The 15812-nt window shown below is 36.8% G+C and overlaps 1 protein-coding gene across 1 annotated transcript in view; it reads left to right on the top strand.

The window, feature by feature from the left end:
• The window catches only part of RASA2 (RAS p21 protein activator 2), a 54238-nt gene that overhangs the window by 2524 nt on the left and 35902 nt on the right, over positions 1-15812 (top strand). The window contains exons 2-4 of the mRNA XM_082319769.1: positions 4228-4333; positions 9858-9961; positions 11010-11104. Coding sequence (XP_082175895.1) covers positions 4228-4333; positions 9858-9961; positions 11010-11104 — 305 coding nt within the window. The remainder of the gene's footprint in view (positions 1-4227; positions 4334-9857; positions 9962-11009; positions 11105-15812) is intronic.

Below are 15812 nucleotides of genomic sequence, written 5' to 3'. Positions count from 1 at the left end.
CTGGTGTTACCAGTTTAAGACCCCATAATATTCTTTTGAAAATGTGGTATTACACTTTAGCAGATTTCCATCAGAAATCCACTAACGGTCTGTCTTTTCTTTGTGATGACTCTTTTGTGTTGTTGGCTCTATTTTATGTCATAGTAACGGCAAAACCACTTTACAAAGGTAAGCGGATATCATGTAATTTTAGGCGTATCTCATTGTGTGGTGTTTTAAGCTTTATAACTAGCATCTGTTCTCATTTTATGACATACAGTAGTACATTTTTGGTGGTAAGTTATTTTAGTTGCTTTGATTTTTGGTGTGTTTACTGAAACGTGCCTTAGTGGAGCACTTGGAAGATGTCTCTGTCGTCTCCCAGAGGTCATTTGACAAAATTCAGGACGCATTCTTTTTCAAACTTCTTGCACTGAGTCGTTAACACTGCGTGGTTATCTGGGATTATGCTGCACTCTTGAAGTGGATTTAATTGTTGCTATATAATATGTTTAGTCCTGTGAAGTGAATACTTTGGTGTTTGTGTGCATAAATGTCTTCTAAATCTCTTTGTTCTGGGTGCCTGTCAGAGGATGTACGCTAATTGCACACTTTCTCTTGACAGAGGATATTGTGGATAGCATTTATCTATCCCACCTCCTGCTTTTGCTTAGTTTCTGATGCACTGTTAACAGTGAACAAGCTTTAACTTGATGTTTTCATGTAGTGTCTATGTTTAACAAATGATGTACAGGCAAGGGAGTTTGACAGAACTGTTGAATTTGGTAGGTTGCTCCATTGCTGTTATTACTAACTCTGTTATTACTAACTCATAACATTAATGTGGAGAGTTTGAGTTTATTAAATGTTGTACATCTGAATTCCTATTGCTCTAACACTTGAGTTTTTATTAGCATTGCAGCTTTTCCCTTTCGTTTAGGTTTGATCTAATCTTATTTTGAAGTGAGGTTTTACTAGGTATTTATATAGAGAACCTGAACAATATTTTCTAAATATTTTAATATCCAAACCAATATGCACAATTGGCTAAAGTGTGGGGTTTTGTTTTGTTTTAAATTACTATTATTATTCTTTGCTGTTTTCCCAGAGTAGCTGAGTGACAATAAAGAAAGTTAGTTTAAAAGTCAGGTAACTAATAGCAATTGTGAACTTCTGTCTTTTCAAAATAAAAAGATTGATGTTTATTATTTCAGTGATGTGTTTCATGGTTTCCCTATTGAATTAGGATACTAAATGTGTCGTGTGAAAATAATTTCTGGTTTAAGTTAGTCTAGTGACTGAAACTGGTGAATTGATACAGTCAATACAAAATAAATAAGTCTGTTATTGATGCTGTTTCATCACTTGCACATTTCACCATCTGAACTGCAAGTTTAAGTATCACACTATATAGTTTTAAATGACAGCCTCTGTGAAGAGGCTTGAAATATAGTTTCACAGTTAGATCTGAAATTGGTTTAATTTCTCTCTTCTCCCCAAAACATCTTTATTTGGTGTTTCTGACTAACTATTTGTACTACCTACACTTTCTAAACAAATCCTTGGAAAACACTGGTGTACATTTCCTCAATATACTTGTCTCACTTCTTACCTTTTTTCCTTTGCATCCTTTGAACAGTGAAACATGTCTTCAGAATTCAGAATTGCATACTTGATGAATGCACTGAAAATCTAAACATGCAAGCAGATGTCTGGTGTTCATACTTGATTTTTATGCAACCATTATAGCCTTTGGTTTTTGAGGAAAAAGTAAGATTTAGTGTAATCAATCAATCAAAGGCTTGTGCTGCTTTTTTTTTTTTTTTTTTTTTTTTTAAAGAAAATAAGCTTCTTGTAGAGTTGGGCCACTGCATGGCTGAAAGATCTCCCAACAATCACAGATATTAAGAGGTGTTTGGAAAGATGTGAAATCTCATGCTCTGTACTTCACCTGACAAGTGCTCTGAGGTTATTTTTAACTCAGAACTGAGAATCATCCCCCCCGCCCCCAAAAACCTCAGTAAATTTGTCTGTGCCTTAAAGCTAAACACTTGGGCTACAAAATAAAACTTTTTATCTCATTAGAAAATCCAAACTTCTTTCTTCTGTTCCCTTGGGTAGAAAGTTTCTTTTAATACTGAAGGGCTGCAGTATAGTAGACATAAAAATTGTGAATTAGTAAAAATATTTAATTTGTACTCTTAAGAAAACATGAAACAATAATAATTGTAATTTCCTTTCAAAGTCCACTGTACAGTGCCTTTACAGTGCCGATTAAGTAATATTATATCTTAAATATTTTGTGTAAAAAATAGGATGGTGAAGTTACAGAGTATTAACTAAAAAAATAAAGATTCTTATCAGGAACAACTGTCATACAGTTAATGCATATTAATTGCAAACTACAGTATCAGAAGCTCTCTGGGGATTACTGGCCTTTCATGAATTTATTTTTGTATTTTCTTTCATATGTTTTATTAAAATAGATTTTTTTTTTTAAAGGCAATGTTCAGTCATTGATGCTTTTCTTGGTTCTTCTGCAATATCTCGCTTAAGGGTAATTTTGAGTTTAGCTGCTTTTTGGAGTCTAATGGCATTAAAAACCGGTTCTGTTCATGTCTCTCAATCTGTCAACATTAAGTGTGGTGTTTAAAAATAATATGTATACTTCCTCCTCTCCCACGCCCAAGTTGATGAACAGCTCATTGATGCTTCTGAGAGCACAAGTTTTAACTGTGGAAGTTACTTAAGTGTCTGTTCATGCTTTCCATCAGTGTACATATCCCTGACTTGGAAAAGATCATGCATGAAGTTCAGTCTCTGTTCCTGTTAAGCTGTCATGTTCTGTGCTCAGATAGAGTTGTGGTAGCCTTTCCAATGCCAGGCATTACTTACTTAACTTTCAAGACTGTAGTAATCTATTTAACAAAAAAACGGGGGGGGGGGGGGGGGGGGGGGAGAGAAAACAAAATTCTGATTTTACATGTTAACAGCATAGACAATAAAGCTTACTCCACTGTGCTTCATATCTGCAGTTTTTTAAAAAGAAACCAACATATGTATGACACTTCAAATCTAGTTTCAAGCTGTGGTCTTTGAAAGTGGAGGTGATCTGTTATTCAGACATGATAAGTAATTGAAACTCCATACTTTGATGTAGTTTTCATTACTTTTTAATACCTTATATAAAAGTTTAGATAATGTTGATTCCACATTTCATTGGGAGAGGTATTTCCAGTAGCGGTAAGGATGAACGCTACTGTAAAAGGCCCTGGTTAAGACCCACTGCAGAATACAATTCTGGTTGCCTGTGTTTAAGATAACAGTTAAAGTGGAACTGGGACAGAGAGTGGCTGCTGACTGATTAGGAGGCTCTCATATGAGAGAGTACCGGAAAAGCTTGTCTTGCTTTTCTTTTAGCAGAATAAAAGGTGAAAAGGGTCTGTTTACTGTCTTCAAAGGTGTTCAGAGGGGAAGGAAACATCCGGGGGGGGGAGAAATAACTGTTTAAGATAAAGGACAGTGTTGCTGTAAATAAATGTAGATGTCTGTGGCATTCAGATTTTGGAAGAGCTTTCCAATTTGAGCATTGGGAACTGGTTTTAGCTGTAACTACTTAGAAGTAACCATTTCCGAAAAGGACTTGTTCTTATCCAGGTTGCATTTAGTCAGTAGGTGATTTTCCCCCTTCTACTAGACCAGACAGTTAGGAAAAAATCAGCAGTATTCATAGCTGAACCCTTGAAGATACATCAGTCAACTTAAAATCAGCTGTTCGTTGTGGAAAATGAAATAAAGGTTTGATGGGTAAGTTCTTGATTAATCAGCTTCCTTTAGCCAAAGTATTTGTGGAGAAAATACGAAGTGAACAATAGCTCAGCCAGACCATGTCTTGGTCTTATGACCTAATGCCACATCACCTCAGGCTGCAAGGCTCTCAGATTTAGCAAGCTACGCAGGGTCAAGCCCAAGATGAGACCTCTCAAGGGAAAGTGCAGGTGCTGTGGGAAGTGGTGGTATGAGTCAGTGGGCTGTCCTCTTCCTGTCGGCTCCCATTCCGCGTGAAGCTGGATGTAGCAATTTCTGTAGGCCGTTGGATCTTATGAATTGGAAATGAATATGGAAATGCATGCTAACTGAATGGAAAAGTAAATTTTGGACACACATTAAAACTGTAAAATTCTTGTGCCTAGTGTTTTGTGGGGTTTTCCCCCTCAATATTTACAGTCATTTTTTTTTTATTTACAGATGATGCCAAACACTTAGTACCCAACAAAATGAGAGACTTTTTCTGTACCATAAACTTGGACCAAGAAGAAGTTTTTCGTACACAGGTAGTTGAAAAATCTTTAAGGTAAGCTTAATTTTTAAATGGATATGATAAGCAAGACTGCCTCAGTTCAGAATAAAAACAAGATATGTATCAATGTGCATGTGCTTTTGCTTGTATCTCTTTAAAATGAGAGCTGACTTGCGGCAATTGCTCAGAAATGTTACAGCAATGTATAAATTGTGAGAGTACTTGAAAGAAGACAAAATTGAGGCTTGTGAGTAGTACAGTGCATTTAAAATGAAGCATGCTAAAACATATTTCACTGTTACTTTATTCTGTTCCATTGGGCAGTGTAACATTGTTTTTCTTGCCAGGTTGTTTTCAAGGGAAAGAAATCGGCTTGGTACTTGCTCTCCATGTCATTTCCTACTTCTGACATGCAGTTGGTCTGTATTGGTGGAATTCTGGTTTTAGTGTCTGTCTTGTAAACCCTATTTCTTGAATGAAGGAACCCGAACTTTTTCATCTGTAAGAGTTTTCTGTGCTGTGGGATGTCCCCCTGAATAGGCCTCATTCTCTCCTGAAATTCTGGTTTTGGGAACTATAACCAGTACTCACGCAGAATGGCTTGCTTTGCCTCCCTGAGCAGTGCTTAGCTGTAGGTTCTGTTACTGTCTTAGAGCCTTAAAAACAATCAAACAAAATAGTTATGATAATATAGCTGCAGTAGCATAGGTGCTTTTGTGTTGCAAAACTCAAGTTCACTGATGACCCATATTGAGGCATCCTTGCAGCTGCATTGTTCAGAATATCTGAGTGACAGTTTCAGTTACCTGGAGGAGACATTTAACCTTCCTCTTAAGACCCAGAAAGCCTGTTCAAACTCTTGAAAGTTTTCCTAATTCTTGTTGTTTCCAGTGGTTTTATTGTTAGTGTTTGTTCTTTGAGCTCGCTCTCTAGATGTTTCCAGGTGAGGAACAGCATACTGCTTATATGGCAAATGTAAACAGGGAATTTTATTTTTTCAAAATGTTGTTTTAAAGCCTCATTATGCTTCTTCATGAAAAGCAAGTACCACATACGTGCAATCAGGAACAAATATTTTGCTCCTACTCCTGATATGTAACTGCTGTAGTCAGATCCAGAAAATTTTCAGAATTTAACTGTCTGCAATTGAGATTGATTACCAAACAAATTCAACAGAGTAATCATTCAACTGAGTAATCCTTCAGAGAAGAGTGTTAAAAAGACCGTATTGTTAAAGCAGAAACTTAAGATTTCTCCTTCAAATAGGCAGTAGTTTAATGGGTAAAAGGGAACCTAACATATCTTTTAAAAAGAAAGACTTTGCTGTTTGATTTTTGACGTGTTAATAATTGAAACCCTAAAAGTTACTACTGTGCTTAGAAACAGAACCTGTTATGTTTATGCAGACCCATTATGTTTATGCAGACATTTTTATTATGTTCTGTTTAAGAATTATTAAATTTATATACTTTAAGCACCTGGTAGTAAAAGAAGTATCAATTGCATAGTAAAACATTTGATAAAATAAATTGCCTTAGATCCATCAAATTTTTTTTTATGTAGTACTGAAGTTTTAACTGGAACTTGATTAAATGAAAACAATGCCATTAGTACTTTACAGAGGAAAGGAAGAAAAATCTCACTATAACAAAACGACAGTTTGGGGGAGGGGGGTCACAAGTGACACACACACACACACACACCCTCCTCCCAGTCATTGAGAATTTTTCAGGTGATATGAAATTAATATTTCTAAGTTGAGAACACTTTATTAGGAGTCAGTGTTGTGAGTCACTCTTTGCCCATAGCTGCCTTTCTGTCTCCACTGACTACAGAGGGAACTCCTTCATCCTCTGAATTGTGACCGCATTAAGTTAGATTCACAGCATGAGTAGGGTTTCATACAAACTGATTAAATGTAATGAAATAAGTCATCCTCTACTAGCAGCGACCAGAGTTGGATGCTTACACTTGATTACTAGTGTGTATGCAGTTATGAAGGCTGACAGTTGTTCCAGAAACTTAATTATACCATCTTGTTGCTTATTACTGTGTTAAACTACAATACCGTACTAACCTAGAGGTACTGGAAGGGAAGATGAAAGCTCTGATCTCTTATTAGTCTGAAAACTTTATAAATTGCTTTTCAGTAAGGTATAGTACAGTATAATTTTAGTCATAAATAGAACTTTGAATTTAATTGTTTTATATTATTTGCTTTTTCTTACACACGTAATTCATAGGCTGTTTTTATCACTGTATTCTGGGTTGCAAATTTATATGAGCTGTAATCTAAATTGTATTCTGCAAATATCCGCTAGTTAAACATCTGTGGAAGTAATTGTCACTAGAATTAAAATTATCTTTAACTACAGGGATTGAAACTAATGAAGAAATGTATTTTTTGAATATGCAAATAGGTTTGGGCTTCCACCAGCACTGGGACTGTTGTTACAGTGTGGATGTGAAGCAAATGATTTTTCAAAGTTAGAAAAACATGAATTAATACTGAAGTGAAAGAAGGATATTTTGACTAGTGACTCAAGAAATATTTCCTGACACAGTGTGGGATTTCTGTGGGTTCTGAAGAAAGAATTTTTTTTTTTCCCTCAGAAGGTTTAAAGAACATCCGTGAGCCGCCTCAAATATCTATGGTCAAATATGAGGAATTGGGGAGGGGAGGGATTGTGCTATGTGTGTGTTGCATTTTTTTTTTTTATTTAAAATAAATTCAGTTTCTTTTTTCCAAACTGAACGTTGTGTGAATGCAACGTTATAGCAAAAAATCATTCTCTTGTTGGTATAACTGTTGCTTTTATCAAATGACAGATTTAGGGTCCGTTTCCGACGTAGAACTGCTAGTTTAGTGTAACAAGGAAGGGAAGAGCAAAGGAGTATGTCACACATTTAAGTTTAATCTCCTGCGTTACTGTAATCCAGTTCTTCCTGTATGACAGTCTGGTCTTCCTTTGAATTAGCACTATCTTCTAATTTTGTATCCATCACAGTCTTTAAAGTTCTTGCATCAAAGTCACAAATAAAAGTACTAAACTGGCTGAATCCCTGAGGAACAGGTTGAGTAAGTTCTCCATTTTAATTATTCCTCATTGGTATAACCTATTGTACCCCTTCAGCCAGTTCTGTATCCACATAAGAATTTCTTTGCTAATCCTTTGTATTCTCTACCTTAAATTTTCTCTCTGTGCCTCGTACTTTGCTAAAGAATAATCAACAAGTGATTCGTAAGGCAGTGGTGTTAATCTAGGTAGGGAAAAACGTATCAACATGAATAAAACAATGCGTTACCTTCTATTTATGCTCATACTATGGATCTGCTCTTTCTTGCCAAATCTGAGCCTTCATGTAATGTTGAGGTCAAAATAATGATTATTAGTGGCTGATAATTCTTTGGGGTGGTGGTGGGGATATAGTTGTGAAGTTTGCTGTCTTTAGCCATAGGATATGGCTGCTAAATAGGCTTTTGGAAGTCTCTGCTAATAGTCTTCATCCCAGACTAATTATCTGACTATAATTGGATGCATAGAGTTATATAGATCCAGCAAGAACACTTAGCGATACGCAGTTGTTGATGTACACTGTAGTCTAGTGTTCCTCTTAGGATGTCTGACTGAAGTTTGAGTTAGTAGCAGAGCTTCCCTTGATACGTGTGCCAGCTAGTTCACTCACTGTTTACTGTTTCCACTGTAGTATCTCTTTGCGTGTACTGGTGCAACTATTATTTGTGTAGCTATGAGGGGAGCCATATCATGGAATTGACCTAAGTTTAAAATAAGCCTTTGTTTCATCTTTTTTGGTCTGAGTTACTGTGTCAATACAATAAAAATGAGCAGCAAAGGTAATAAGGAAATTGAGCCTGCTTAGGGCTGCACTGCTGCTAAAGGTAATGAATTTTTATGTTCAGTGGTGGTGCTGACAAGAAGAACCCAGCCCTTGAAATCAAAGCTGAACTTGTTGGCTTTGAAATAAAAAAAAAAAAAAGTGGGGAGCTGAAAAACCACAAGCAAATTTTTCACCTGAGAATTCTTAAATTATTTCTCAGTGTGGTGCAAAGGCTAACACTGATTTGTCTGCTTTGAAGCCTATGGTAAATGGTCTATGTTTGAATGAAAGGAACATTTTTCACTTGTGGAATTCCTCATAATGAATTCCTGCAGGTAAAACTCTTGTTTCTAAAAATCAATTCTAGAAATTTGGAATACTAGATTTTTACCACCTGTGTTCTTTCCCACTTCTTAAGTTAGCTATCAGCTCTTCTCTTATTTTTAAGTTATTCAATGAACCATTGGTCCTTAAGTATTTGGTGTTTTTTCTGTAATTATTTTGGAGGGAGGAGAGTAGGGATGATATCCTATTCTTCCTGGTATCCTTTTGGGTAAGTAATAATACGAGCTGATTGTTCCAAACATAAGCATATTTGTATTAGTTGAATAAAGTGTTGTAACAATACAGTGTCAGAAAGGTACTTTACTGAGAAACAAGAAAAAAAAAAAAACCAAACAAACCCACAAACCCAAAACAACTTGTTTCTGGGTTTGGTATAGCTGTCATCACAGTACTTTTCTGTAGAAAGCAAGCAGAGGCTAAAATTGGTTTCATGAAGCTGAACACCTTTCCCTGGTGATGTTAATACGTTGTAACTGAAAGTATTTTAAGTCTTTAAGAATCCAGTAGTTCCAAAATAGCAGTTTTTTTTCCTGAATGCATTTGATTTTCAGAATTCACAACTTGCAGTGACACAAATAACATTGTGGTTTTGTTCAGTCTTTTGAAACACAGTGTTCTGACTATTAGCTATGTTTGCATCAATAAGTACTCCTTAAGTTTAATGGAAGTATAAATTCCTTGAGTGAAGATATGAACACATTGTGTGAAATAAGTCTAACATAGAGGAACCCAGAGTCTTTTTATGTAGAGGGCTGTGCAAATGGCAGTTAAGTAGGGCGAACTGTAAACATCATATTGGACTTAATTAGATGGAGAAATGTGGTGACCATTTCAGCATGCTGGAGAACATGCGTATTTGAGATTAACATTTCTCTTTTTCACCATTGTGTTTTATAGTTGCTAACGCTTATGCCTTCTTTTTACAGATCTGAATCTTTGAGCATCAAATTTGCCATAGAAGTTAGAGCTAAACAAATGTTAGTTAGTGAAGTAATTCATAAATTGTGTTTTAATGTAATTTAATCATGTACTGAATGAAAAAAGAAACAAAACTTCTGTCTCAGGAAGTCATTTGTGGTGGGTAGAGAACCAACTAGAATGATTTCAAGACAGAAAAATAGAGTTGAAATTGCAGAGGAGACAGCACTTTCTGTGTGTGCGCTCTGATTTTTTCTTTTTTTGATCATAGGTAAGGCATTCTCATGAAGTTTTAACTTGCAGTGTTATTGTATGTTCTTGTAATGAAATGGTTGTGGATGGCTTTGGTGATAGCTAAGTATAATGCTAAAGGCCAAGGTCTGGGACTGAGTAAAAATGTAGCATTTTAATGTTTGTCTTCCGTATAAATTACATAAAGTGTTTTTCTGTTTTAACTTTCAGTCTTTCTTTTCAGCCCTTATTTTGGGGAAGAGTTTTACTTTGAGATTCCAAGAACATTCCAGTGGTTGTCCTTCTACATTTATGATAAAAGTGTTTTACAAAAAGACCTGCGTATAGGTGAGTTCTGGGATACTGTCTACATCTTGCGTAACGTTTGGTTATTTTCAGTATCATTATCTGTGGTATTAAGGATAGAATTACTAAAGTGATGCATTTTTCAAAACACAGTGTATAGTGCACTTGAACTAAATGTTCCTTTAAAGTTTGAAAAGCAGGATTTTGTTTCATTGCTTTATTCTATTATACTAAAATATGTAATAGGACATTTTATAGTCTTACAATTATAGTCTCAATACATTTTTTTAAATTCTATTTGTTTTTTCTCCACTTCTATTTTACTGGAATATTTGAATAATTGCCACTACCTGTAGGTCTTTGAAGAATAAATTGTAGAATAATTCCACAGTAATTGCAATTGTGGAATATTTCTTAAATTTTTTTTCTCTGTCGGTGCAACCTGTAACTTGGTGACTTACAAAGCATTTTGCAGCAACTTATGCAGCTTAGGTGAAAAATTACAGGAAGTGGATTCCGCTCCCCCACCCCCGCATAATGGCTCTGTTGCAGCTGCTATTTGGATATAGTTGCTGTAAAGCTCTGACAGTCTGCTGTGGAAGAAGCCTTCACATTACTTGAATTGAGGAAGGAAATAATTTGCACCAGGATGCCAGATAATTTGGTATAATAACAGCTTTCCAAATAGCAATCAGAAGAGTAAAAGGCATCTACCTTCAGTTTCCTATTTAAACATTCTTCAACACTGTTACTGTTCTCTCAAATCTTTATTATGTTATTTCCAGCCACAAGTGTGTTCTTTATTTTACCTAATGTTGTTAATAGTGATATCTAAGATAACACATTGTAATTAAGTTAATTTGGCTTTATATAAACTATTTTTCTGCTTTACTTATGCTTCATGTTCCTTGTTTCCATAAGCTTTACATTTAGCATCATAAGCTTAAAAAAAACCCCAAAACCAACCAACCAAACAAAAAACCCTAAAAGGTAATTTAAACAGAAATCAAACTTCAAAACTATTTAAATATTTGTCCTGTTCAGATGAAAGTGATGTTTATGCTTATCTCTCCCTGTCCCCCTCCCCCAGGAAAAGTGTCAATCAAAAAAGAAGATTTATGCAACTATACAGGAAAAGAGAACTGGTTTATGCTTCAACCTGTTGATTCTAATTCAGAGGTTCAGGTAACTATTGAATTGCACATTTGCATTTTTAAAATTAATTATAGATAAGTGCATGTAATGGTAGAAGTTTATATTGAGCTGTAGCAGGTAGAGGTTAGCATCTGTCTTAATTCTTGTGAGACAGTTGCGTCTTTCAGCTTGATTAGAGAATAATGCATATTCTGCGCTTCTAAACTGGCTGTATTGTTCCTCATGATACTTAAAACTGGCAGAAGACTTGAAGCGACTGTTTTGGAAATGTCTTAACAGTATTTTGATGTCTAAAATCTTTGCAAGAGGAGCTATGTACTTGAGACAGGTGAATTGTTTAGGAAACTACTGAATCTTTTTTTTTAGTCAGTTTTGGTGTTATCTGGCTGATTATGTGACATGAAATGGTTAAAGTCTCCAAAGCTGGAGGTACTTGTGCTGTTTTCCTTTATCTTATTTTGAAATACTTTTTGCATTCAGTATCAAATAACTTGGACTTCAGAGTCGTGTTTTGGTCTGTGGTTCAAGTTCTTCTGACAGGATTGTTCTAGTAATATGTAAAAATGAGATGGCTCTAGAAGTTATAGCAATTCTCTTTTTGGTTTGAGGAAGAAAACAGAACAGTGTTCTTGAGAATCTTTTAACCTTGTTGCTGTGATAAACAATTTATTAGATTTTAATAGTTTTTTCAGATTTGCCTGAGGGCAAAAGTCTTGGACTTGGCAGTGTTTCTATTTTTCTAGTAACTTGGAAGTCCCTCTGGGTAGGGAGAATCCTGTCTACTTTTACAAAGAGGTGAATGTGCACAGAATTCTCAAAAAAAAAAAAAAAAAAAAAAAAAAAAAAAAAAAAGACACATTACTTTCCAGGATCAATCATCTAAGAGCCATAAGTTTAGCATGCAGCTGTTGGGTCTATAGGAGGGCAGGTGATTTGCTTTACATGAAGACAGGTTTTCAAGACATCTGAATACCACTTTCTCATATCTGCTGAAAATCAGTTCTCTTTCAGTTAGGATAGAACATAATAGAATAGTTCAGTTGGAAGGGACCTACAGATCATCTAGTCCAACTGCAAGTTGTCTCATTCTTCTCCCAATTCTTCCATCTAATCACTCTGAATATTCTAGAAAGTCCTTTCCAGGTATAAACTGAAATGCAATTTCTGCTTTGACTTAAATATTGTCATGCTTGCTATATTTTTTCTCAGTCATAAAAATGTATTGAATGAAAGATTACTTTTTGTCATAATACATGAGTAAGTGTGAAAATTCAATTATTATATTCCATTAATAGATTTTAGCAATTTCTCACATATTGGACATTAAAAGTTTTTAATTTTCCATGGCTTTGTAGCTCACAGTGGAATGTAAGCTCTTATTGACACTTTTCTGTGACTGGAGCATGTGTAAAGCACCCTCTTGCATGACACTTCCATTAAAGGAGGACCTTTTCTGCAAAGTTGTGCTCCTTATGTTAATCTTTCCTTGAGGTAGGGCATTTGGGTAGGTTTCTCCTCAGTCCTGCTTCCGTTTTCCATGAAATTTGTAAGAGGAGAGCTGAGACCGCTTTCCATCTGCTAGATTTGGCTGAAATCCCATTGGTTTGGATGTGCTATACTGTACTGAAATGTATTCCTTGGAGATTCCCAAGATTAGTGGTGGGACATGGCTGAAAATAGCAGGCTTTCACATAGTGTGTGGGCAGAAAAAGTGCATGAATGTTTATAAAGCTAGATAACAGTTGGGGGAAAAAAAATTATTTTCAGATGTGCTCTTCTCCTTATGGCACCATACATGTAGCTGACATTTTTTCCTCTGGTTCCTTCCATGTGAGTATTTTCCAGAATTTATGATGGGTGCAAGGCAATAGGATGGCTTAGAAGTATTTTGTGTTCCTTGGCTATATGTGGGACACATTGCAGTTTGCCTGGTTGGGGTTTTGTTTTGTTTTTTTTCCTTAAATCTTCATTTGTTTCAAGAAAACTGCACTTTCTGTGTGCCAGTGATCTATTTTTCATGCAGCCTAACTTTGGTATAATGAGCAGCCAGGTACATTGGTAGTGGAGGTACATACTGAATATTGTGGTATACAGCTTGTAGATGTACAAAATCCATACCAAGTAGTAAGTGCTTTGGCAGTGGCTGTTGTCTTCTTTACTAATAAGGATATCTTGGGTTTTTTGTTTTCTTTACAGTTCATCAATTCTTATAGTCTGTGTGCAAAATTGTCAGCTCTACCTTGGTAGGACAAATGAAAGTATCACTGGAAGACATTCGAGTTCGTTAATAACTTTGACAGTTTCTAGAAGGGCTTAGAAGTATATTAAATGTAACATTTTGTCTTTTATGGAATTAAACTTGTCAATTCCTGGAAAATAAAGGGGGGGGGGGTGTTAAACAGACCAGTCATTTTCTAAAACCACCATACTTGTAATAAATTTAGGACTTCTCTAGGGTCACGATCCACTCCTAATGCAGAAGCTGTAGACCAGTCATTTTATCTTCTGGTTCCACAGCTCTGTACACACAGGCAACCTGAAGTGGAGGTGATTAAAAGTTCAGCAGAGTAAAAACACTATGTGCTTGAGTTAATATAAGTTTCTGGTGAAAGAAGGTGATGGGTATTTAATTTCAAGTGTGTGTGGGAGGAGAGTGGCCTCTCCCCAGCCATTGAAAGTGTGTAAAAATTACTTTGATTTTTAGAAAGCATCTGCTCTGTGTTTTGATCTTAGCTGTTTTTTTGTTTTGCTGCTGGTTACAATATTATGAATGGATATTCATCTTGTTTTCTTAAAACTTTTTCCTTTGTTCAGTAGTTCCTGAAAAGTATACACCAATGTGGGAATACTAAGCAAATAAAGTAGCATTTGAAAAGTTGAGTGGAACAGACCATATTTAACTGCAGCTAGTGCGAACTTGTTTTTATATATATACACACACATATAAATCTTCAGGTTTTCTAAAATACAGATAGCCTCAGCATGCTAATAAAATTCAATTCTTAGGATTGCTTGCTACCCCTTTTTTTTTTTTTCCCCTTCATTTAGCTGATTTGAAATGAGGTCATATTGTTAAACCTGCCCTTCATCTTTGTTATTCATAGCAAGAAACATTTTGTAGAGTTTTGATTTATACTACTGAAATACATTGATAAGGTCAAAGTCTTTCCTGTACTTCTAGGGTTTTTGAAGGTAACTTTAACATTCATTGTTCTCTTTCTTAAAATTGACATGATTTATAATTATTGAAGTATTTTACTCCTAATAGATTCCCCTGGTGTTCATGTAGAATGTGTAAACTTGGATAAAATGGAGATGGAGCCTCAAGGCAGCTTGTAGATTCCTAGTGGCTCAGATCTCTAACCCTAGGAAAGAAGAAAGGTCTGGCTAAGGTAAACCTCGCGGGGTTATCTGAGCTGAACGGATATTCCTAGTACAATGGAACTGTCAGCCATCACATAGTGCTAGGAGCTCAGTGTGGTAGACAGTAAGATACCATGTTTCTGAAATGTACTACATATGTTTGCTCTGATTTAGAATGGAAAAGCTGGAAAAAAAGCTGATGGAAGCTGATAGAATCATAGAATCATTAAGGTTGGAAAAGACCCTTAAGATCATCGAGTCCAACCGTTAACCTATCGCTGCCAAGTCCACCACTAAACCATGTCCTCAAGCACCATGTCTACCCGTCTTAAATACCTCCAGGGATGGCGACTCAACCACTTCCCTGGGCAGCCTGGTCCAATGCCTGACTACCCTTTTGGTGAAGAAGTTTTTCCTAATATCCAAACTAAACCTCCCCTGGCACAACTTGAGGCCATTTCCTCTCGTCCTATCACTTGTTACTTGGCAGAAGAGACCGACCCCCACCTCGCTACAGCCTCCTTTCAGGTAGTTGTAGAGAGCAATAAGGTCTCCCCTCAGCTTCCTCTTTTGCAGACTGAACAATCCCAGCTCCCTCAGCTGCTTCTTGTAAGACTTGTTCTCTAGACTCTTCACCAACTTCGTTGCCCTTCTCTGGACACGCTCCAGAACCTCGATGTCCTTCTTGTAGTGAGGGGCCCAAAACTGAACACAGTACTCGAGGTGCGGCCTCACCAGTGCTGAGTACAGGGGCACTATTACCTCCCTGGTCCTGCTGGCCGCACTATTCCTGATACAAGCCAGGATGCCATTGGCCTTCTTGGCCACCTGAGCACGCTGCTGGCTCATGTTCAGGCGGCTGTCAACCAACACCCCGAGGTCCTTTTCTGCCAGGCAGCTCTCCAGCCACTCTTCCCCAAGCCTGTAGCGTTGCATGGGGTTGTTGTGACTGAAGTGCAGGACCTGGCACCGAGCCTTGTTGAACCTCATGCAACTGGCCTCGGCCCATCGATCCAGCCTGTCCAGATCCCTCTGTAGGGCCTTCCTACCCTCCAGCAGATCAACACTCCCGCCCAACTTGGTGTCATCTGCAAACTTACTGAGGGTGCACTCGATCCCCTCATCCAGATCATTTGATAAAGATATTAAACTGGACTGGCCCCAATACCCCTGGCGAACACCACTTGTGACCAGCCACCAGCTGGATTTAACTCCATTCGACACAACTCTTTGGTGCTGGCCATCCAGCCATTTTTTTTACCCAGTGAAGAGTATGCCCGTCCAAGCCATGAGCAGCCAGTCTCTCCAGGAGAATGCTGTGGGAGACAGTGTCAAAGGCTTCACTAAAGTCCAGGTAGACGACATCCACAGCCTT

Source organism: Platalea leucorodia (assembly GCF_965183815.1).
Source record: "Platalea leucorodia genome assembly, chromosome: 8".
NCBI lineage: Eukaryota > Metazoa > Chordata > Aves > Pelecaniformes > Threskiornithidae > Platalea > Platalea leucorodia.
This window is presented reverse-complemented; position numbering and strand designations above follow the sequence as displayed.